Consider the following 22,705-nt stretch of genomic DNA (forward strand, 5'->3'; position numbering starts at 1 on the left):
TGTGGTGATGTGTCCTTCATACGGTATCACTTCTGGAGGCATGTGATGTCCATTTGTCCCTTACTGGTGATGTTTATTTTGGTCACTTGGTCAAGATATTATCTGATTTCTGTAACATGTAGTTCTGTTTATGTGTTTATGTCTGTTTATGTCTAACTAATAAACAGACTGTTGGGGAGACAGTTTGAGACCATGCATATATCCTGCCACTCCCCATGAGGTTTATCATCCATTGATGGTTTTTGTCTGAGCTAATCTTGATGCCATGATTGTGGTAGAACTGATTTCCCAGCTCTCAGCACTTTCTCCACATTTAACCAGTCTGCCCTTGGCATTGTGCCCTGAGAATGGGAAGATAGTTTTTAGGAGAGACTGGTGATGAGAAAAGTGGTTGAGTAGAGAGTGGTGACTGAGAAGGCATTGGCACCCCACTCCAGTACTCTTGCCTGGAGAATCCTAGGGACGGGGGAGCCTGGTGGGCTGCCGTCTTTGGGTTCGCACAGAGTCGGACACGACTGAAGCGACTTAGCGGCGGCAGCAGCAGCAGCAGAGAGTGGTGAGGAGAAGACTGCTGATGAAGTTTCTAAATAAGGGGAGCCTGAGGCCTGAGCTGTGAGGCGGTGTGAGATATTTATCATTCATCATTTCTTTATTCCTTCAACAGACATTTATTGAATATTTGTGTAGCTGTGCTTGGGATATAAAGACAGTTCTGGTTCTTAAGGAGCTTACGCTCATTGAGGCTACAAAAGGGCCAAGAGTTGTGACAAAATATAAGTCCTTACCTTTTTATCTTATGTCATGCTGTCTTGTGTTTTTAGTAGCTAATGTCTTTAGAACCATTTTCATAGTATTTTTAGCCACAGTAGTTAGAACCATCTCCCCCACTTAACAGGTGAGAGAATCAAGGCCCAGAAAAGAACAGTGAGGAGCTAGAGTTCATGCTCCAGCTATTTTGGCTTTAAATTCAGGGCTTTCCCCACTACCTCACTCTCTTAGCTTCTTGGATTTAAAACATAGTTTTCCAGTTTCATCATTATCTCTACCTTCATAAACCGGTGTTGCTCAAGTTAGGTGGATAGATTTTGAAGCTACAGGTAAACTGACCACTAAAAGCTGAAGCAGCTGTCTGGTGTTTGGTGATGATGGTAATATTGTTGAACTATCACATGTGACAGTACTGTGTCTTCATGCTTTGCAGTTCTTCCATTTACTCTTCAGGGCTTTCCTCGTGGCTCAGACAGTAAAGAATCTGCCCGAAATGCGGGAGACCTAGGTGCGAATCTCTGGGTTGGGAAGATCTCCTGGAGAAGGGAATGGCTTGGAGAAGGGAGTGGCTACCCACTCCAGTATTCTTGCTTGGAGAATTCCATGGACAAAGGAGCCTGGCAGGCTAAGGTCCATGGGCTTGCAATGACTGAGTGACAAACACTTTCACTTTCTTTTCATTTACTCTTGATTGCAGCTTTTATCAGGTAGAAGCTGTTATTAGCTCCATTTTACAGATGAGATGTCTGAAGGTGAGAGATTAATTACATACCCAAGTGATAGCTCAGTTGGTAAAGAATCCGCCTGCAGTGCAGGAGATCCCGGTTTGATGCCCTGGGTTGGGAAGATCCCCTGGAGAAGGGAAAGGCTACCCACTCCAGTATTCTGACCTGGAGAATTCCATGGACTGTATAGTCCGTGGGATCGCAAAGTCACGGCTGAGCGACTTTCACTTTGAAGTGAGATAGTGGAGCTGGGAATCAAACCTAAGTCAGCTAAGTTTATACCACAGCACAAAACCAATGTTTGATATAATTGGAATAAGTAGCTCACAATCTGATTTTGAACTGAAGCACACGCCCTTTGTTTTTCTCAGGTTGATTTAATGAACTCAATTTGTGGCTGGTAGTTTCTGGAACTGTTTACCCTAGTGCTTCAGTGTGTTGGCTGTTGCACAGGCGCTAGTCCTCATGTTATGGGTGGCTTAATCTGCCTGTTCATCTGTTTCTCTTGTGGCTGAGCATCTATCAAAGTCTTCCCATATTATTTGGTCTTAAAAAAGTCAAAGCTTCTTGGTGTGGAAATGGGGCAGAGACCAGGGCTGTTAATCTTACTGAATTTGTGTAGGAGAGGTAGTCAGAGGTGTTTGGTCTTTTATTTCATTGTGTAGATCCTGGCACATCATGAGTGCTCAGGAAATGTTCAGATAATTTGGTTTCTTAGGGTACAGTGTTTGGGAGAGAATTATGAAGACATGAGCATTTTGTGAATGTTGTGAGTTTATTGAAACAGATTGGGATCGAAGGTACTGGAAAGAAGATTTAAGGCCTTTGGGTTTATTTAGTAAAGCTTGATTACAGTGGGAGGACCTTAGTATTAGTTCTGGGGCAAAGAGGGAGGGGTAATGGGAAGAAATAATGGAAATGAAAACATGAAGGTTCTGGGTTAGAATTACGAAGTTACAGTTTGCTAATCTTGGTAGATTTTAAACATAGATTCTGCCTGTAATTAGTGTGTTAACAGTTAATGCATAATGGGTCATTCCTTGGTGGTCCAGTGGTTAGGACTGTATGCTTCTACTCTAGAGGGCATGGGTTCAGTCCTTGGTCGGGGAACTAAGATCCTGTATACCGTGCACCTTGGTCCCCCCTGCACCCCCCTTCACAAGAAAAAGCATAATAGCTTGTACTTTCTTAAGGAATTGTATAGAACTTACAGTTTCTAAGTGAGCTCTTGTTTGCAGAAGAGGAAGTTGATACATGTACAAGAAGGAAGCTGGTTTTTCATAGTATAAGCAACGATAGCTTTAGGAAAATAAATGAAAAGTGTGGAAAAGAAGAAACATATGCCAGAGATATTGTGAAGGAAGAATTGATGGGCTGGATTGCTGATCAGAAATAAGAGTTGGGGCATGGGACATCTTCCTGGCAAGGATGTCTCAAAGGTTTTGAAACAAGGAAGCACATGCATGGTGTACATGCATACATGTACACATAGCCTAGGAGATCAGACCTGGGTGCAAATCTTGAATTTGGTGTTTACTGACAGTGTAAATATGGGTGGGCCTGTTTACTTAGGGCCTTAATTTTATTATCTAAAAAATAAGTAAAACGGCTTAGATTAATGCTTAGTAAAACAGACTACCAGGGGAGCTTGTGAAAATGTAGATTCTGACTGAGTAAGGTCTGTAGTGGGACCTGAAATTCTGCATTTCCAGCAAGTTCCCAGGTAATACTGCATAGCAAAGGTTTAGGTGACTTTCAGGATCCTTCTCAGTTCTACAATTCTATTTATTTAACGTTTTTCTTTGGAGATCTGTTATATTATACTCCTGTGACTTTATTACCTCTATTTAGATAGATAAATTCTAAATCTGTCTCTTTACTTCAGATTAGAAAACGCCTAAATCAATTTGTCATCTTAACACTAACCACATCCCTTTCTTGACATCCATATTTCTGTTCATACTTTATATTCGTAAAATACTTTTAATTTTTCAGAGAGCTTTTATAGTCATAATTTAATTTGATCCTTAAAATAACCCACAGAGGTAAGCATGAAGGAAATGTTTCTATTTTATGGAGGAGAAAATAGGCTCAGAGGGACTCAATGACTTACTCACTAGTACGTGGTTAGAACCACCCTCAAGTTGAGGATTACTGACTCCCTTACCACGATGTCACACCGCTTCTGGTAATGGCTATCATAGATACCCAGGCTTGAGGGTTGGTTGCCGTCTCTTTTTTTAAAAATGTAAATTGTTTTATTTTAAAAAATGGATAATATATTCATATGGATTACAATTCAGCAGTATATAAGAGGATGCAGTGAAGAGTCTTCATACCACTCTGTGTCCCAAATACCCTTTTTCCCTTCTCTTGGACAACCAGTATTATCAATTATATTTTATGCTTCTCCTGTCATTACATAATTATATTCTTTTTTCCTGTTAAACACAAATGATAACTTGTTAAACATCATGTATAAACTGTACTATTTTTTAAAAAACTAATAGTGTATTGTACAGATTGTTACATGTCAGTGCTCAGAAAGCTGCCACATAATTTATTTTTTATGGTCCCATACTGTTCCAATGTAGGATATATATATATCAGTAGTCCCCTATTGATGAACGTTTAACTTATTTCCAGTTTTTGCTAGTATTGTATTACATATATCATATTGTATATCTGCAAGTGTATTTTTAATACAGGTGTGAAAATAACATATATGTATTTGTAATTGTGCCATCTTTTAGAGGTTTTACCAGTTATACTTTTTTCAGGAAAGTGTCTGTTTTGCCATTGCCTGTCTCTGAATATGTTATCAGACTTTGTGATCTGTGCCAATTTTAGTGTAGTTTTAAGTTGCATTTCTCTTATGAGTGAGGTTGAGAATCTCTTCTTAAGTGCTATTCATATTTTCTGTGAATTAATCTGTTAACATTCTTTGTCAGTTTTTCTGTTGGGTTGTTGGGCTTTTTGTTCTATGAACGGTTTTATTTTATTTTTGGCTGTGCCTCATAGCTTGTGGGATCTTAGTTCCCTGACTAGGGATTAACACCAGGCCCCTGTCAATGAAAGCACTGAATCCTAACCACTGGACCACCAGAGGATTCCCATATGAACTTTTTATGTTTTAGTGAAATTGTCTTTGTTATAAAAATTGAAATTTTTTTGTTAGGTTGTTTTTTAGTTTGACTTTGCATATGATAGTTTTTGTCATGCATAATTTAAAAACATTTTATGTAGGAAATTTTATTGATTTTTTTTTCCCCCTTCTTTTTATAGTTTCAGAGTTTTATGTCATTCTTAGACCTTTGAGGTTATAAAATAATCCTTCATGGTTTCTTTTGGAACTTTTATTATGCTTTAATTATTTACATTTGAATATTTTTAGGCCATCTGAAATTTGATACATGTACATATTTCTTTTCTTTCCTTCCCTTTCCCTTTACTGATGGCTCCTCCATTGTCCTAACACTTTTATTGATTAGTTCTTATTTCTCTAGGGATCCTTTAACTCCTTTATTTCTTTTAACAATCTTCTGTTTGTCCTCAACCATATCCGTTCTCTAATTAGTATCCCCATTAAGCCCAATTTTGTCTTTGCGTTCCTATATAGTCTTATCCTTTCTGTTCTTACTGATACTATTTTAAAATTTTTTTATTATGGAAATTTCAATGAATAATGAAGTATCTATATGTATATTTTATGTATCAATGTATATTGAAATGCATACATATGGGAGGGTGGGATAATAAACTCCCAAGTACCTATTACTTGTTATTGGTAATAACCATCAATAACTGTCACCTCATGGTAGGTCTTTTTTTATCTATATGCCTAACAACTTGCCTCACCCCAATTATTTTGAAGCAGATTGCAAGCACGATATTACTGTATACTTGGGCCACTGAACCTATCTTCTGTCTTCCAGTGTTTATCCTCCAGGTCATCCTGTATAGTTCTGTGTCTGTTTTGTTCGGTCTTATATTTCTGTAATAACGGTTCTTTAATTAAATGCTCTTTGAAAGTATATGCTGGATACTTTTACCTCAAACTAGCTTTCTTTGGTGCGCACAAACTCCAATTCTTTAGAAAGATTATGTACGCTGAAACTAGGGAATCCCATGTTTGTATCCCCACAGTTGCTAGCGTAGTTTGGCAAGGAAAATAGAAGAAAGGGGAATAAGAGAGGGAGGATGAGAGAGACATACACCGAGAACAATACTGGATCTGTCACTGCAAAGACCTGTTTTTTAGAGCAACTCTACTCAGGAATTATGGTGGGGAAAAGGGCAAGTTTGGATTTTCCCCCAAGACTGGGGATGAATAGGATGGAGATTAAAACAAAAACCAACCCAAAGTGAAAATGTCTAAGAAGTATAGAAAGTTGAGAGCTATCGATAGATTTTGTCTTTTCTTGTGGAGAAGGCTGTTAGTGCGTAGTAAGTGACTGAATTAAGTTCTAGGACTTATTTGAACTTGGGTGAGAGGAGAGTTAATGTCAAAATGAGGGCTTTGGGTCCGAGGCTGTGTAATTTATGTCAGAGAAAGTTCTTAGTTAGGAACAGGAGCTATAAAGTGTTTTATGAGACTTTAGAGTTGATGGTTTGTTTAAATCTGTAACATTGCCCGTTGGCACCATTTGCTTTCTATCCAGTAGGCCCAAGCAGTAGTTTTAAAGCATTTTTGTGTTCTTTCAAAACTTTTCACAGTGAGTCTTTCAGGTGGGATCAAAAGATTAGACAAAATAGAATTCTATAATATAGAAGGGGCTTTTTTGTTTTAAAAAGACCGACCTAATTTATCAAGCTTAAATTCTTGATTTGGTAATTCAGCATTTTTACCTTCTGTGGAAATGTGGAAAACATTTTCTCCCAGGTTTGCTTTTGTTGCCCCTCAAAAAAGTGTGCCAAAGTAGCAGTAATCTGGGTTAACCTGGGCCTTAATTCTTCCATGCCCTTTAGCCTGGTCCCATGCTGAGAGTAAAGGCTTGATCTGAAAAGGAAGTGAACTGAGAATAGGGAAGGGGAAAGATACTAAGAACAAGTTTGACTATTTTTCAAAATTCTCATAACTCAGTGATTTTCTACGTAAAGGGTTAGCAAACTGTGGCTAATTGTCATTGGTTTTTGTAACAACTGATGAAATAAGAAAGATTTTGACACGGCTGAAGGATTATAAACAAACATGTTTGAACCCAAAGAATTTGCAGAGATGGAATGCACCCTGTAAAGCTTGAAATGTTTACTTTTGGAAACTTTTAAAGCAAGTTGACCAACCCATGATCTACATCACTTAGGGTGTACAGTAGTATTTTCAGTTCAAGTAAGTTCAGTCGATCAGTTGTGTCCCATTCTTTGCGACCCCATGAACCATAGCACGCCAGGCCTCCCTGTCCATCACTAACTCCCGGAGTCCACCCAAACCCATGTCCATTGAGTCGGTGATGCCATCCAACCATCTCATCTTCTGTCGTCCCCTTCTCCTCTGCCCTCAGTCTTTCCCAGCATCAGGGTCTTTTCCAATGAGTCAGCTCTTCTCATCAGGTAGCCAAAGTATTGGAGTTTCAGTTTCAACAGCAGTCCTACAAATGAACACCCAGGACTGATCTCCTTTAGGATGGACTGGTTGGATCTCCTTGCAGTCCAAGGGACTCTCAAGAGTCTTCTCCAACACCACAGTTCAATAGCATAAATTCTTCGGTGCTCAGCTTTCTTTATAGTCCAGCTCTCACATCCATACATGACCACTGGAAAAACCATAGCCTTGACTAGATGGACATTTGTTGACAAAGTGCTTTTTAATGTGCTGTCTAGGTTGGTCATAACTTTCCTTCCATTTTTTGCTCTTTTGTTTGTGTTTCATATTATCACTTTGTCTTGTAATGGTTATGTAATTTTCCATTGTATGAATATGCCGCAATTTAAGAGTGGTTTTTCAGTTTTTGCTTTTATAGCTAATATTTGCACACATTTTTGTGACTTGTGGAATTGCTTAGTCAAATATTATATACACTTTGGTAATTGTTGCTAAATCACCCTCCTTCCAAATGAACCATTTTATATTTCCCCCAACATCATTTTCCTTACTAGTATCAACCCTGACAAACTAAACTGTTCTGTTAATCAAATCAATTTCTTTGTTTTATATTGCTGAGTAACAAACAAAAAATTTTGTGGCTTAAAACATCATCATTTATTTTGCTTATGAAAAGTTTTGTTTCAGACTGGGTGAGAACTGTTCTTTCCTTGGTGTCGTTTCTGGCATCTCAACTGCTGGGTGCTGGAGTGGTCACTGTGTGTCAGGTTATGGCTGGACTCACTCAGCTGGGACTGAGGAGAACACCAGCCAAGCCTTAACATATGGCTGCTTGGCATCCTCACCGAGGGATGACTGAATTCTAAAGAAGAGCATCCAGTAAAGAGGACCAGGTAACTTTGTGATTCAGCTTCAGAAATCACATGACATCATTTCCGCCATAGTCACAGGCCTGCCCTCATTTAAGGGGAGGGGGACATAGATCTCGTTTCGTAAAGAAGTGGCAGTATCACACTGGAAGTGAGCATGTGGGATGGGATGTATTGGTGGGACCATTCTTGGGAAACTGCAGTCTCCATAAGCTGGACTACTTGTTTTGGTGTGCATATCTTTATGAGTAGGATTATACATCTTCTCATATGGTTACTGACCATTTCCATTTCTTTCCTGGTGGTCTGCCTTTTTATATCCTTTGCCCTCTTTTCTATAGGGCTACAGTTTATGGATTGTATTGTTGATTTATAAGAGCTGTTGTAGAACTAAGCATATTATACTCAAAATTTGCTTAGAGGATACCTCACTGTGGTCTTGGGAGCCATAAAAGGTGTGCGTGGGGTGGTAGTTTAGTTTGGTGATGGAGATTTGTGGAGTCATTATATTATATATAATATTGTATATATTATATATATACTATATATTATATGTATTATATAGAACCATGGTGTTGGGAAAGAGCAGTTAACCAAGATGGCGGTAGTCAGGTTCTCTTGCCCAACTCCCTCTCACTCCCGCCCCATGTTCCCTTGCTCTGGTCCCACATTCTGTAAACAGTGACTATGCATGGTTATGTAACTGCTGAGATCATTTATAGTACTGGGTATGTGCATCATGCCTATATAAGCACCACCTGAAAAGCCCTTGCTGTGTCTTGAGGCAGCATCAGCCTTTAGAGGATAAAGCATGTCTGCTTTGCTGCTGCGAATAAAGAATGTTTGCAATTCCTATGGCTCCTTGCATCTTCTTTCAGCTTCTTCCTATCTGTTTCCTCGCTCACGCCTTGCCTACCCTGGGTTCAGTGAACAGCAAGACAATTGGCATAGTGGGCAGGATATAGTGAGACACACAGATACTCTTGTTTTAATAAGCAAGGAGTGCAAGGAAGGAGGAGGATAGCCATCATCAGCCTCTCTGAGTCACTCTCCAGCAGAAAGGAGGAACATCACATTTCTCTTTGGTCATTTTTATACCTCAGAAGCCAGACCAAGTTTAGATACCAGCAAAGGAAAGGTAACATTTGGGAAGAGTGTAGACCACCAGTGGCCTGCTTTACTACTAAAAGTTGCTTTGGTTTTCTTTTAGTTCTGAGGTGTGATTTCACTTATTATCACCAAGGATGAGGTTCAAAATTGTATCAATAAAAATGGATTGACCTACCAGAAATTAACCATTTTCTAAAATATGGGGATGTTTAACAAAATGAAACATTTCTTTGTACCTTGCAGCTAAATTAGAACGTTACTTTTCATTTACTAACCTGTTAGTGGGAAAATTTCTTGATAGTTAGGATATAAGTGTTCTCTAGTTGTAATCTTCAACAGTTTTATCGGGACGGGATTGGTGTCTGTCGTTCTCATTTTAGGTGGGATTTGGGCGTACTAACAGAGACTAAAATTCCTTTGGCAGGACTTTTAATTTAATTTTTTTATTAAAGTGTAGTTGACTTAATATTAATTTCAGGTGTATAGCATAGTGATTCCGCTTTTTACAGGTTATACTCCATGAATAGTTGTTACAAGATAATGGCTATAATTCCCTCTGCTATACACTGTATCCTTGTTGCTTATCTATTTTGTGCATAGTAGTTTGTACCTCTTATCTTACTCTTGTTGCAATACCTTATTTCTGTCTTGCTCCACATTTCTGAACTCTGCTCTCTTGCAGTTTTCATCTCAGGTTTCACTATGATGTAAAGATGATTGCCAGCATCTCTAGCCCTATGTCCTTTCAGGTTCTGGGCCAGCAGGGGGAAAAAAGAATTTAATCGACTGTTTAATACAACAATGTAATACAACTTCTAGGTTTTCCATGGATCCTAATTGTGTTGTTATGGTGGGGAGGGGGAGGGAATGATCAGGGCTGATTGACTTGACCTGAGTCACATGATCCTTCTTGGAGTTGGAAGTGGGGTTAATTCTACAGTAGATTGATAGTAGAGGACGGTAGTTCTAAAGAGGAATATCTGAGGTGTTTTTGTTCTTTTTTGTTGTTGTTTGTTTTTTAAGCCAAATAGATGCTGGGCAAGATAAAACAGAGCAAAATATTAAAAGGCAGAAAAAGTTCTTTAATCTGCTGTTATGTTTTGGGTTTCCCTTGTGGCTCAGCTGGTAAAGAATCTGCCTGCAATGCTGGAGACCTGAGTTCGATCCCTGGGTTGGGAAGATCCCCTGGAGAAGGGAAAGGCTACCTACTCGAGTATTCTGGCCTGGAGAATTCCATGGACTGTATGGTCCATGAGATTGCAAAGTTGGACACAACTGAGCGACTTTCACTCGCGTTTTAAAGCAGTTTTCTAAGAACATTAGTACTGTTAACAAGAAAATCTAACCCTTTTAGATTCTTAGAGGCACCAGTTTACAATCACACTAGTGTAATGCTTGTTTACTTAAGCAGATGTTTCAAATCTCCAACACATGCTAGTTAAGTCTTGTTTTAGAATTTATACTTGAGAGATTTGTTTAAAAAGAAAAAAAAAAAGGTTGAGGGATTTAGGATCATTCTGGTCTCTTTCCCACTGCCAACATTGCAGGTAGGAGAGTTGTGCTCTAGCTATAATACATCAATCTTCCAAATCAAAGCTGAATAAGATTTTATTTTAGTGATTATTTTTAACCTTGATATAGAATATTTTTTAGGTAGTGCTTCAAAGACTTTAAAGCTATTTTAATTCCAACTTAAAAATTAAAATCTATTCAACTTTGGAAATAGGTGTTTCTAGAGTACAGTTGGCTGCCTAAAGCTACTGCTGTAGAAAGAGATGCAAAGAGCCTTTCTTAACTGTGAATGCTTAAAGCTTTAAGAAAGTGTGAGGAGATTGGCAGTTTAAGAAGCTGCCTGGAATGTTATCTTAAAGAGTAATCTAGGACTTGCCTGGTGGTCCAGTGGTTAAGAATCCCCACCTGCCAATGCAGGAACATGGGTTCGATCCCTAGTCCAGGAGGATTCCACATGCCATAGGTCGACTAAGCCCGTGGGCCACAGCTACTGAGCCTGTGCTCTAGAGTCCATGCTCTGCAATGAGATGTCACCACAATGAGAATCCCATGCGTTGCAACTAGAGAAAGCCCATGCATAATAATGAGACCCAGCACAGCCAAAATCAAAAAGAGTAATTTCAAAGTCAGCATAAATTTTAATTACTTGTTATTTTTACTTTTCTGAGATATTTGAGCCAGTTTAGATCATAAGACAGATTTGAATTTATCTTTGGATGGGCCGTTGAAATAATCTGATATTTAATTCTATTTAGACAGGGTCTAAAGCAGTACATTTATGCTCGATGTTGCCTCCAGGTCATGAATTCCTGGTGCCTGGTACAGTTACAGGTAGGTGAGTGCTGAGAATTTGCTGTAGTCCAGAAGCACCGCTAAGATTTGACCCCTACTTTTCAGTTTTGAGGTCCAGTCTTACGTTTGAAGTGCTCTATATTCTCCCACCATCTCATGGGTGGGTGTCAGAATCCACTATGGGTTCCAGGCCACTCAGGTTCATTGTACGACCTAGGTCATACCAAGACCTTCTTGAATGTTAATTCTCTGGACACGTATAAATTCAGTCAAAAACCATTTATTGTGTTCCTACTATTTGCTAGTTATTCATCTGGGTGCTAGAGATATAGCAGTTAATAAAATAAATCTCTCCCGTATAAAACTTTTAGTCTGGTTGGGAAAATATTTGAAACTATCCATAATTATACATTGTTTTGGTCAAGTATAGATGTTCTGGAGAACTGAGAACTAGAGAGGATCCTTTCGGTCACCTTGATTTCTTTAATATTTCCTAGATTCGTAGGGTAGTAATTTGGGCAAAGGTGGGTGATATAGCCTAAGACTGGTGGTAATTTTTGGTATTGCTGTTATATTTTTGACTAGGTTTAGTTGATTTAAACTTTTTCTTATTTAACTTTATTTTTTGATTATGTAAATCATTCTTATGGTACAGAAGGCGAAACCACATAGCGAAGTATCAGGGAAGTCTTGCTTTTATCTCTGTTCCCTCCAACCTGTTCTCACCCCCACAGGTCATTTTCTGAGTTTCTGGTTTAACCTTCCGTATTTCTTTTTAATTGCTTTAAACCTTGGGGGAAGGGGAGGAAGGAAGGAGATGGGAGACTGAAGGAAGGAGATGAATGGGTGGGGATGGAAGAGAGGAGCTCTGTTTAAATTATGTTTGTGAAGTGTTGTTTTACTGGCACTCTTTGTCCCCTTTTCACTCCCTAGTTCTGAAAAAAGGCAATAGATAGCTTATCATTCTTTAAAATTTTGTACTAATTTTAGATTTACAGAGAAGTTGCCAAGACAGTACACAGAATTCCCTTCATTCAGTTTTCCGTAAGGTTAGCATCATATATTACCATTTTACATTTTTCAAAACTAAAAATTAACATTGGCATATTATTATTAATTCTTACTTATTTTTATTGAAGTTTAGTTGATTTATAATATCCTGTTTTAGGTGTACAGCACAGTGATTTAGTCATACAGATAACCACACACTTTCTTCTGTTTATTTTTTACTGTATTGGCTCTTCATTGCGGTATGCAGGCTTTCTCTAGTTGTGGCAGGCGGGGAGTTCTCTAGTTGCGGGTCACAGGCTTCTCTTGTTGCAGAGCTCGGGCTGTAGAGTGCCGGCTCAGTAGCTGTGGCTCATGAAGCTTAGCTGTCCCATGGCATGTGGGATCTTAGTTCCCTGCATTAGCTGGCAGATTCTTAACCACTGGACCACCAGGGAAGTCCCATATATATTCTTCTTTACCTTTTTTTTTAAAAAAAACATACTCTTCTTTGTATTTTCTTTTCTAATAGATCATTACAAAATGTTGAGTATAGTTCCCTGTGCATAGTAGGTCCTTTGGCATATTATTAATGTTGTTAATTTAATTTATTAAAGTTTCAGTTCAGTTCAGTTGCTCAGTCGTGTCTGATTCTTTGCAACCCCATGGACTGCAGCATGCCAGGCTTCCCTGTCCGTCCCCAACTCTCAGAACTTGCTCAAACTCAGGTCCATCAAGTCTGTGATGCCATCCAACCATCTCATCCTCTGTCGTTCCCTTCTCCTGCCTTCAGTTTTCCCCAGCATCAGGGTCTTTTTCAATAAGTAAGTTCTTTGCATCAGGTGGCCAGAGTATTGGAGTTTCAGCTTCAGCGTCAGTCCTTCCAATGAACATTCAGGACTGATTTCCTTTAGGATGGACTGGATGGATCTCCTTGCAGTCCAAAGGACTCTCAAGAGTCTTCTCCAACAGCACCGTTCAAAAGCATCAGTTCTTTGGTGCTCAGCCTTCTTTATGGTCCAACTCTCACATCCATACATGACTACTGGAGAAACCATAGCTTTGACTAGACGGACCTTTGTTGGTAAAGTAATGTCTCTGCTTTTTAATAAGCTGTCTAGGTTGAGTCATAGCTTTTCTTCCAAGGAGCAAGAGTCTTAATTTCATGGCTGCAGCCACCATCTGCAGTGATTTTGGAGCCCCCAAATATAAAGTCTCTCACTTTCCACTGTTTCCCCATCTATTTATCATGAAGTGATGGGGGGACCAGATGCCATGATCTTGGTTTTCTGAATGTTGAATTTTAAGCCAGCTTTTTCACTGTCCTCTTTTACTTTCATCAAGAGGCTCTTTAGTTTTTCTTCGCTTTCTGCTGTAAGTGTGGTGTCATCTGTGTATCTGAGGTTATTGATATTTCTTCCAGCAATCTTGATTCTAGCTTGTGCTTCATACAGCCTGGCATTTCGCATGTTTAATATTTTTTAAAATAATCAGCTTTATGATAAAATTGGAATGAATATTTTAAAGAGGAAATCAAGACAAAGGGCACAAGAGGTCCCCGTGTATATTTACTGCCTTCACCAAGATTACATCCGTAATTTACCCGAGAGTTGATTTCCTTTGTCTGTACCAGTTCCTTTGTCTGTACCATCTTGTATTTAGTTAAGCATGGTGTAATGAAAATACTTATCTTAGTGCTTCAGATATCACACAAAAAAAGTTACAGGCCAATATCACTGATGAACATAGATGCCAAAATCCTGAGCAAGATGCAAACAGACTCTAACAATACATTGAAAGAATCATACACCATGATCAAGTGGGGTTTATCCCAGGGATGCATGGACTTTTCAGTATACGCAAATCAATCGGTGTGCTACATCATATAAACAAATTGAAAGATGAAAACCGTACGGTAATCTCAGTAGATAGCATTGAGGAGCTAGCGTTGGCAAAAACACAGAGCTAGGACCATACATGATCTTTTTCATGGAACAGCAAGCAGTCACTTGTGACTGGGGGTTGGGTGTGAGGAAGCTCTAGTGGGAAGTGAGGATTGAGTATGGAGAGGTTGGATTGTGCAAGGCTTTGAAGGGAACAATGGGAAGTTTGTGCTTTATGCTGGAGGCTTTGGGTAATGTTTTCAGGTCTTTGAATAGAGGACCAAGATTGGAATCTTTTGGCAAAATAGATGTGATTATTATGTATGTAGGCTATTAGTGGTTCCTGTCAATTTAAAATCTTGACTTACAAGGCTAATGAAAAATATGTAGTTGGGGGAAATAGTTACTGTAATCTAGGGTGTGAAATGGAAACCTTTGGCATATTATAGAAATATAAGTCTTTTAAAGTAAGCCCTACAAGCTTTTTATAAATACATTTGGGGTTTTTCATACTTAGAATGTTAAATAAATTTATTAGACAATAACCTTCTCTGTCCAAGAATGTTAATCTCTAGATTGGGAGAAAGGATTAGGTTGCTGTGTACATGGAAAGGAAGAACTGTACTTTGCTGGCTGACTGCACCTGTAATTGATGATGGACTTACCTCAGCAAAGTGGGCTTTCAGCCTAAAGGGAGAGCTTTAAGCATATTTTAAAAGTGAGCACTTGGTTTCTGTTTTTCAGTCTCTGAACTAATCATCTGACACAGGGGACTAGCTACTGAGAATGAATCTGTTGTGCTCAGGCTTCACTGCCAACTTTTCTGTTTGATACGAGATGATTTGGCTATCTCTTAAGGTATCTTAAAGTATTCTGTACTCTGTAGCTCAGTGGTAAAGAATCTGCTTGCAATGTAGGAGACCCGGGTTTGATCCCTGGTTCGAGCAGATCCCCTGGAAAAGGGAATGCCTACCCACTCCAGTATTCTTGCCTGGAGAAATCCCATGGACAGAGGAGCCTGGCGGGCTACAGTCCATGGGGTCGCAGAGTTGGACACAACTGCGTGACTAACACTTAGGCATCTTATATTTTTGTTGATTTCTCCTGTTGCTTATGGAGCTTTTGCATTTCCAGCACTTATGACTTCAAATAATTTTTGCATCCTAGTTGGAGGGAGGCCTGATGAAAATATAGGGACTGGTTGACTGCTGGTCAAGTGAGAATTTAAGGTGATGACAGTTGGGTTACTGGCCTGATGAAGTGAGCAGTGAGGTACTGTTTTGTTTGGTTTTTTGTCTTTGTCTTCTTTTCTTGGTTGTAACAGATGATCTGGCATCATAGTGAACTAGCAACAGAGGTGTGTGTATGTAATAATTGCTAATTTTGTGTTGGTGTGAGTTGGACTTTGCATCTCTACCAGCGTCCTTCTGATGGGAAAAAAGCAAATTACTGCCTAGTTAATATTCCAGGAAATACTGATGCTATTCTACAGGTATTTAGGATTTATATAATATTTATACTTTATAAGAATATTTCATTTCTGTTATTTCATGCTTCCAACAACTTTGTAAATGATATAGGGCAAGAATAACTCCTATTTAACGGAAGAGATGCTGAGGCATAAATAAGAGACTGGGTTAAGGTTGTTGGCTCAACAAATAAATGACTGGGACAACTTACTAAATTTTATCTTTGAATTGTAGCTTTCAGAAAGTTTTAGAAGAGGAAAAAGCTGAATGCTCCTCTTTTTTTGTTTTTCTTTGTGTTTCAGCGGCGTCTTAGACATCTTCGGAACATTGCTGCCCGGAACATTGTTAATAGGAATGGCCATCAGCTCCTTGATACCTACTTCACACTTCACTTGTGTAACACTGAAAAGGTATACAAAGGTAAGAGAATCTGGACTTGCCACCCACGGATGGTTAGATCTCATTTTTATTCTTTTGTAACATAAATGGTTCTCTGCATCTCTTGCTAGTATTGCTAGTTAGAAAACTAAGTTGTCATGCTGTCTGAAAATATTTCTTGAGCAGTTTTTATATATATTGAAGAAACATGTCTTTTGGATAGCTGAGCCTTACAATGATAAATTTATCATTCCTTTATAAATGTTAATGTTTAATTATTCAGTAGCTGTCATTTGAAATAGGTTACTTGAGTCCAGTATCTAGTTGTTTGTCTTTAAAATATAATTAATTCCTTTAGTCTTGTGGTAAAATTTGGACCTAGTTCATATCTTCTCATATCTGTAATTCTTTGTGTATATGGGCTCATTTTTAGAATTGCAAGGTTTCTTTGAATTCATTTCCTCATACTGAAATGTGGATTCTTCCATAAGTGATAATTCTAAGAGGACATCAGATATTTGATTCAGAATCACAAGCATCTTTTGAATACATATTAGGCAAAAGACACTTTGACATAATCAGTTGACTTATGTTGAATACTGTAAAAGAGGAAGAACGGTATAATGACAGGAATATTGAATTAGGATTAAAACTACATTGATATTAGTTCTGGATATTTCAGCTAGTATGTAACTATATACCAGCTATGTACCAGTATGTACTTACATACCAACTATTACCAGTATATACACTATATACTGAAATAGCTTGCTATGTAATTCTTGGACAAAGGAAAAAGGACTGTAAATTCCACCATTTTTACAGTTTTATTTCATTCTTAGGTTTCATTCTAACCACTGTGTATTTTTAAAACAATTGTATTAATCTGAACAAGTAACTCTAGCTACCATAACAAGTGCTATGAGTCGTTCAGTGCCTTGACATAATAAATTTCTTAAACACTAAGTTCAGTGAGCAATCTCTGGGAGATGGTGAAGGACAGAGAAGCCTGGTGTGCTGTAGTCCATGGGGTTGCAGAGTCGGACACAAGTGAGCGACTGAACAGAGTTCAGTGTAGGTGTTACTTATCAGATACTGGCTTGGCAGTTCTCCTCTAACTGGTGGCTCAGGTATCCAGGCTGCTTCTGTTTTGGAATGATGCTTCTGGTGTGGCAAGGGAAACGGATTATTTGAGGGAGATTTTTAAATGGAAATGTTTCACATCAATTCCATGACATTCCATTAGCGGTATATCAGTTACATCATCCTTTTTAGGTGAATAGGGGATGGGAAAATATTGTCTTCTTATGTGTCCAGAGGAAAAATGAAACAGTTTGGTCACTGTCTGTGCTGAGAGTATAAGTATTTTTGCAGATCTTATTACATTTGGTCTGCTGCTCACTAATTGGTTTCATCACTAGCAATATATGACAATGCCAAAGTACTTTACATTTTTTATAGGTTTCTATATAATCAGTTCTTGGTTGTCTTTATTAGAACTTCTGTGTTCTTGCTCCATTGTTACCTCTGATAATAGTTACTGACATTGAACTTAGTACATTTTAAGTATTTGGTAAATGATAGCAATTATTATTAGAATTGTAACGTTAACAGGCATAATAGTAGTTTCTAAAAAGAGTAGTCATGGGACTGGTTGATAACCATGATGTAAAAACTTGTCCAAGAGATACAATGAAAACAAAGTGATTTTTTTGTTGTTGTTGTTCTTTTTCTTGTCTTCTCTAGTTTACTTTATATCCTGAGCTTAGAAGTTATTATGGAATATTTCTGTTTGTTTTTTTTTTTTGGACTGCTTCTTGAAGTTATTTCAATGAAATGGGTATTAACATAATAAGGGACTTGCTGGTTTCAGACCACAGGGAAGTCCAGTGTGTGGTATTGAGTCTGTCACTGACTGGCCAGCCCTTTGGCTGGGACATTTAGTTCCTCTTGTGTGCTGTTAATTTATTTCTAAAATGAGAGGATTGATGACTTCTGAGACCTCCCTGTGCTCCAGAATGTCATGGTTGAATGAAGTCTATTGACATAATAGACTTGTTGGGCCCACATGTTCGGCTCTGTAACTTTTCACTGCCATAGGAGGAGCCAGAAAACTCTTTCCTTAGTAAGCCTAATTAATACCACCTTATCTTCTTGGAGCTGTGATGATAAACTTGAATATTCATTGCATGATCATTATGTGGCCCTTGGTGTAGGATGACCACAATGGAAGGCCTATAGGCTTTTCTTAAAAACCACCTGTACCACCTGCCTAGTGGCATCATTTCTGTTTCAAAAGAAGTTTGTTTTTTTTGAATTGGAAGAATATCTGAAATGCTGATTTCTAAGTTATTCTTTTATTTTAGCTGAATTCACAGCAGAGCATAAGCAGTTATGTGTGAGTGTTTTTGATTTTTGACACTTTTTTTAGTGCTCTTAGGAGATTGTCTATTTCTCAGGTAGTTCAAATTGAACGCCATTTATTACATTCTCGGAGAACAAAGCCTTGTGTTAATGGATGAGGAGCTAGATTCTAATCCTGGTTCCTTCTTAAACGTGGAAGTTTTAAAAAATCAAGTTTGTTCTTCAGCCATAGTTATTTTTCCCCCATGAAATGTGAGTACCTGTGCTTTCCTGGATTACCAACCAGCTGTTTTGGTACATCAGAAGACAATCTCTGCATAATTCAGTTTGGTGGTCTCATGCATGTGTCGTAGTTTCAAATATCACTTGTCACTCTAACAGCTTACAAATGTGTTTCTTTAGCTTCAGCCTCCCCCCTGAACTCATACTCATGTATCAGTTGCCTACTGTACATCTCCATTTGGAGCCTAGGAGGTGACTTAAACTTGATATATTCAGCAATGAGTCTGATGTTCTAACTCTGATGTATCTTCTGTATTCATCCGTCTATCAGAAAATGGCAACTCGGTCTTTCCATTTGCTTGGCCAGAAACCTTGGAATCACCCTGCGTTGTCCTCTTTTATATTCTATACCCAATTTTCCAGCAGATATTTTTGGTTCTTACTACCAAAATATATCTACCTTTTCTTTTCTTACTACCTCCAAACTACTATCCTGGAGTGGTTGTGTGAGTTGTTGAAGTAGACTTCTAACAGGTCTGTCTGCCCACGCACTCTTTTCAGTGTGGTCTCAACCGAGATCCTGTTAAGATGAAAGTCAGCTCATGTTATTCCTCGCCCCAACCCTCCAATGGCTTCCTGTTTCATTCAGAGTAAAAGCTAAAGTTCTTTTTGTTTCCTAGGCCTTTCATGAACTGGCCATCTGTCACCTCTCGGCACTTATCTCTTTCTACTTTTCTAGTTCTCTCTGTCTCATCCCTACTGCCCTTCCTGCCTTCCTTGAATTCAAATTGGCTTCAGTTTAAAGGCATCTGCCCTCACTCTCCTCTTGATAGCCACATGACTAGCTCCTCTGCCTTCTTTCAGGTCTTCACTCCAGATGTATTCTCAGAGAAAGGCTTGTTTTTGGTACATCAGATTTTTCTCCATGATACTCCAGATAGTCTGACATAACTGTATGTTTACTTATTTGCTTAATGCATGTCTCTGTCCACTAAATGTAAGCTCCATTTGAGTAGAAATTTCTGGGTCAGTTTTGTTCACCACACTCTTTCCAATACTTGGAATAATTCTTGGCACAAAGTAAGCCCCCAGATATTTTCATTTAATTTTTGAATAGCTAATACAGTCTGTGGCTCAAAATATATATGATGGTTTGTATTAAAATCTTCCTCTCACCTGTCCCATCTCACTAGTTTTTTGCTGCACCCTGGTTTATCTTTACTGAGATTTTTCATGCAATTGCAAGTAAAAATTGTACCAAATTATATATGTGTGTATATATATATATTTCTGTGCCTTGCATTTTTCACTTAATATATTTTAGATGTCTTCCCATATTATTTCATAAAGAGCTTCTCTAATTTTCTTTTTTTCTGTTTAGTTTTGTATTGAACAGTTGTGCCATAATTTATTTAACTGACTTCTTTGGATGAGCATTTAGTTGTTCTGGTCTTTTGCTATATACACAGCATTGCCATGAACATTCATTGGTATATATTATTTTCTGTGAGTGCTAGTATGGCTTTAGGGTAAATTCCAGAGTGGAAGTACAAATATTACAAAATTGTCCTTGTCGACATTCCCATTTGCTGTATATGGGTACCCTTTTCCCTGCAGCCTGACCAGCAGACTGTGCAATCAAACTTGTGAAATTTTGCCAATCTGATAGTTGAAAAATAGTTTCATAGTAGAGTTTAAGTTTGTTTCCTCTTTTCTCAGTGAGGTTGAGATACTAAAAAAGCATTTGTTGAATAAATGGAATGCTGTATAATAGCATGTTTTGACATGCCATTGGAACCATGCTTTGCAGTCTCTGCTTGCTTTGTTTGTTTAGGTCTTAGCTTGGATAGAGAAGCATTTGTATCTAATAGTCCCTTTCATGTAGAACTAGAATTGCGTGATATCTTTTTGAAAATTTATTTGTCTAATAGTTTTGCTCAAGTTGAATTAATAAAAATTCATAGAATTATATTAATAACAATGATAGCTTATATAGTATAGTTAATTCAGTATTTCATTTGGGCCTCATAACAACCCTGTTATTTTCCAGGTGTCATTCTCCTTTAAAGGTGAAGAAACTATGGCCCAGAAAAGTTAATTGACTTGTCCAGGGTCAAGCTTATACATGGTGCATTGGGGACTGGAACTGTTTTTTTCACTTTAAATTCTCCTAAATTCACTATTCTGTTGTGTACCATGTTGCTGATTTCATTGACAATCAAAATATAGCAGAATGGTAGACAGTGTAGGCCCACATTTAGCACTTTATAAATTACTTTAGACTCGATGATTCCTTTCCAAACTGTATGGCTCCTTTGTTGACCTTTATCCATTAAAATTAGCAAGTCCATTTTGAGGGTCTAATGGAGAAAGCAAATTGTTTAGTTTCATTTATGTATATATATAGCTAGTCAGCAAAGTTTTGAAAAAAATAATCTGTTCGTTTTCTTAGAGCTGGAGATATATATGTTGGAGATTCTTTAAGTTAGACACTTTACAGATTAAGCTGAGGAATTCTCTCAAAAGAAAAACAGAATAGCTTTAATTTTTTTCCACTGGTTTAAAAAGTATTACATACTTGCAGCAAATTTAGACAATACAAAAGTATATTAAGTGAAAGTACCTTGTAATAACAAGCAACACAATTTTAGCCCTAAAAGTCTCCCCCACCCCCAGAAACATATTGGGAATAATTTAGAGTATATGTATGCGTATTAGAAAAGAACATATGTATATGTATATATATACACACATGCACATACATATGTACATTTATGTAGCCAATTTATGATTGGTATTGGTTAACCGTTTGGGAAAAAATGAAAAGAGTAATACTGAGGGTTGGGGTTCCCTTGTGGTCCAGTGGTTAGGAATCCCCTGCCAGTGCAGGGGACCTGGGGTTGATCCCTGCTCTGGGAAGATCCCACATGCTGTGGAGCAGCTAAGCCCTGTGTGCCGCAGCTGCTGAGCCTGCAGTCTGGACCTTGCGAGCCACAGCTGCTGAGCCCATGTGCCGCAACTCCTGAAGCCCGAGTGCCTAGAGCCTGTGTTCTGTGACAAGAGAAGCCACGGCAATGAGAAGCCCGTGCACCGCAATTAGACTAGCACCGACTCTCCGCAACTAGAAAACGCCGCATGCAGCAGTGAAGACCCAGCACAGCCAATGAGTTAACTAATTAAAAAGAAAAATGTGTAGGGTTGGCTAGTGTTAAGTGGGACTGTAAATTGGTACAGTGTTTATAGAGAACAATCTGGCAATATCTATCAAATTTAAGCTTTTTTTCCCTTTTACCCTGCAATTTCACTTGAAGTCTATCTTATAGATACATGTGTCTTAGGATATATATCTTGCAAAGATTATATATAGTATTACTTGAAATATCAAAAAACCATCAGTAACTTAAATATTCATCAAGAAAAGTTTCCAAGAACAATTAGAATTATCCCTTCTTTTATTTAAAGTAATTATTCAAAATAGAAAAATTTAAAAACTGCCAAGCAAAAAATAAAAGCAAGCAGCCTAACCCTATCACCTAAGATAAATGTTGTTCATGTAATTGTAAAAATTTGGATCCTGTGGTAAATTTTCTCATAGAACCTGTTTTTTTCACTTAGTGTGTTGTGGCTGTCTTGCCACAAAATAGGATGATTATCACTATTACTATTTTTTAAGGGAAGACAAGCATGGAATAGTATAGATGTTATGTTCTGTGAAGAAACATTTTAACCAAAAGACCTAGCCCAGAACTTTATATCCAGGTCCACTTTTCCTTTACTGCTTGATGATTCCCAAACTTCAGTCTTGTGGACTACTTCGGCAAGTTTCACTCTCTTTGAATTTCATCTTTAATGCTACATACTGAATATATTTTAAGAAGTCCATTTTTCCCACAATCTGTGAAGTTGTTGATTCAATCAAAATTTTACTGAGTGCCTACCCTGTGCCAGGAATAATTTTACATGTTGAGGAGACAGCAGTTATACAAAACAAATGCTACTGCCCTTATGGAGCTTACTATTAGGGGTTGGGCATATGAGTTGTAAATTTCAATGTTAGAAAAAAGTAAAGTTTACCCATGTATCA

General features: G+C 38.1%; 1 protein-coding gene across 4 annotated transcripts in view; it reads left to right on the forward strand.

The window, feature by feature from the left end:
• The window catches only part of UVRAG (UV radiation resistance associated), a 319,155-nt gene that overhangs the window by 15,827 nt on the left and 280,623 nt on the right, over positions 1-22,705 (forward strand). For 2 of the 4 annotated variants that reach the window (XM_043907747.1, XM_043907760.1), the window contains exons 1-2: positions 14,933-15,046; positions 15,960-16,077. In XM_043907747.1, coding sequence (XP_043763682.1) covers positions 15,026-15,046; positions 15,960-16,077 — 139 coding nt within the window. In that variant the 5' untranslated portion in view covers positions 14,933-15,025. Of the gene's footprint in view, positions 1-14,932; positions 15,047-15,959; positions 16,078-22,705 lie in introns of those variants that run through there. The other 2 variants (XM_043907751.1, XM_043907741.1) reach the window with 1 other exon arrangement.

The sequence above is a fragment of the Cervus elaphus genome, chromosome 1 (genome assembly GCF_910594005.1).
Source record: "Cervus elaphus chromosome 1, mCerEla1.1, whole genome shotgun sequence".
NCBI lineage: Eukaryota > Metazoa > Chordata > Mammalia > Artiodactyla > Cervidae > Cervus > Cervus elaphus.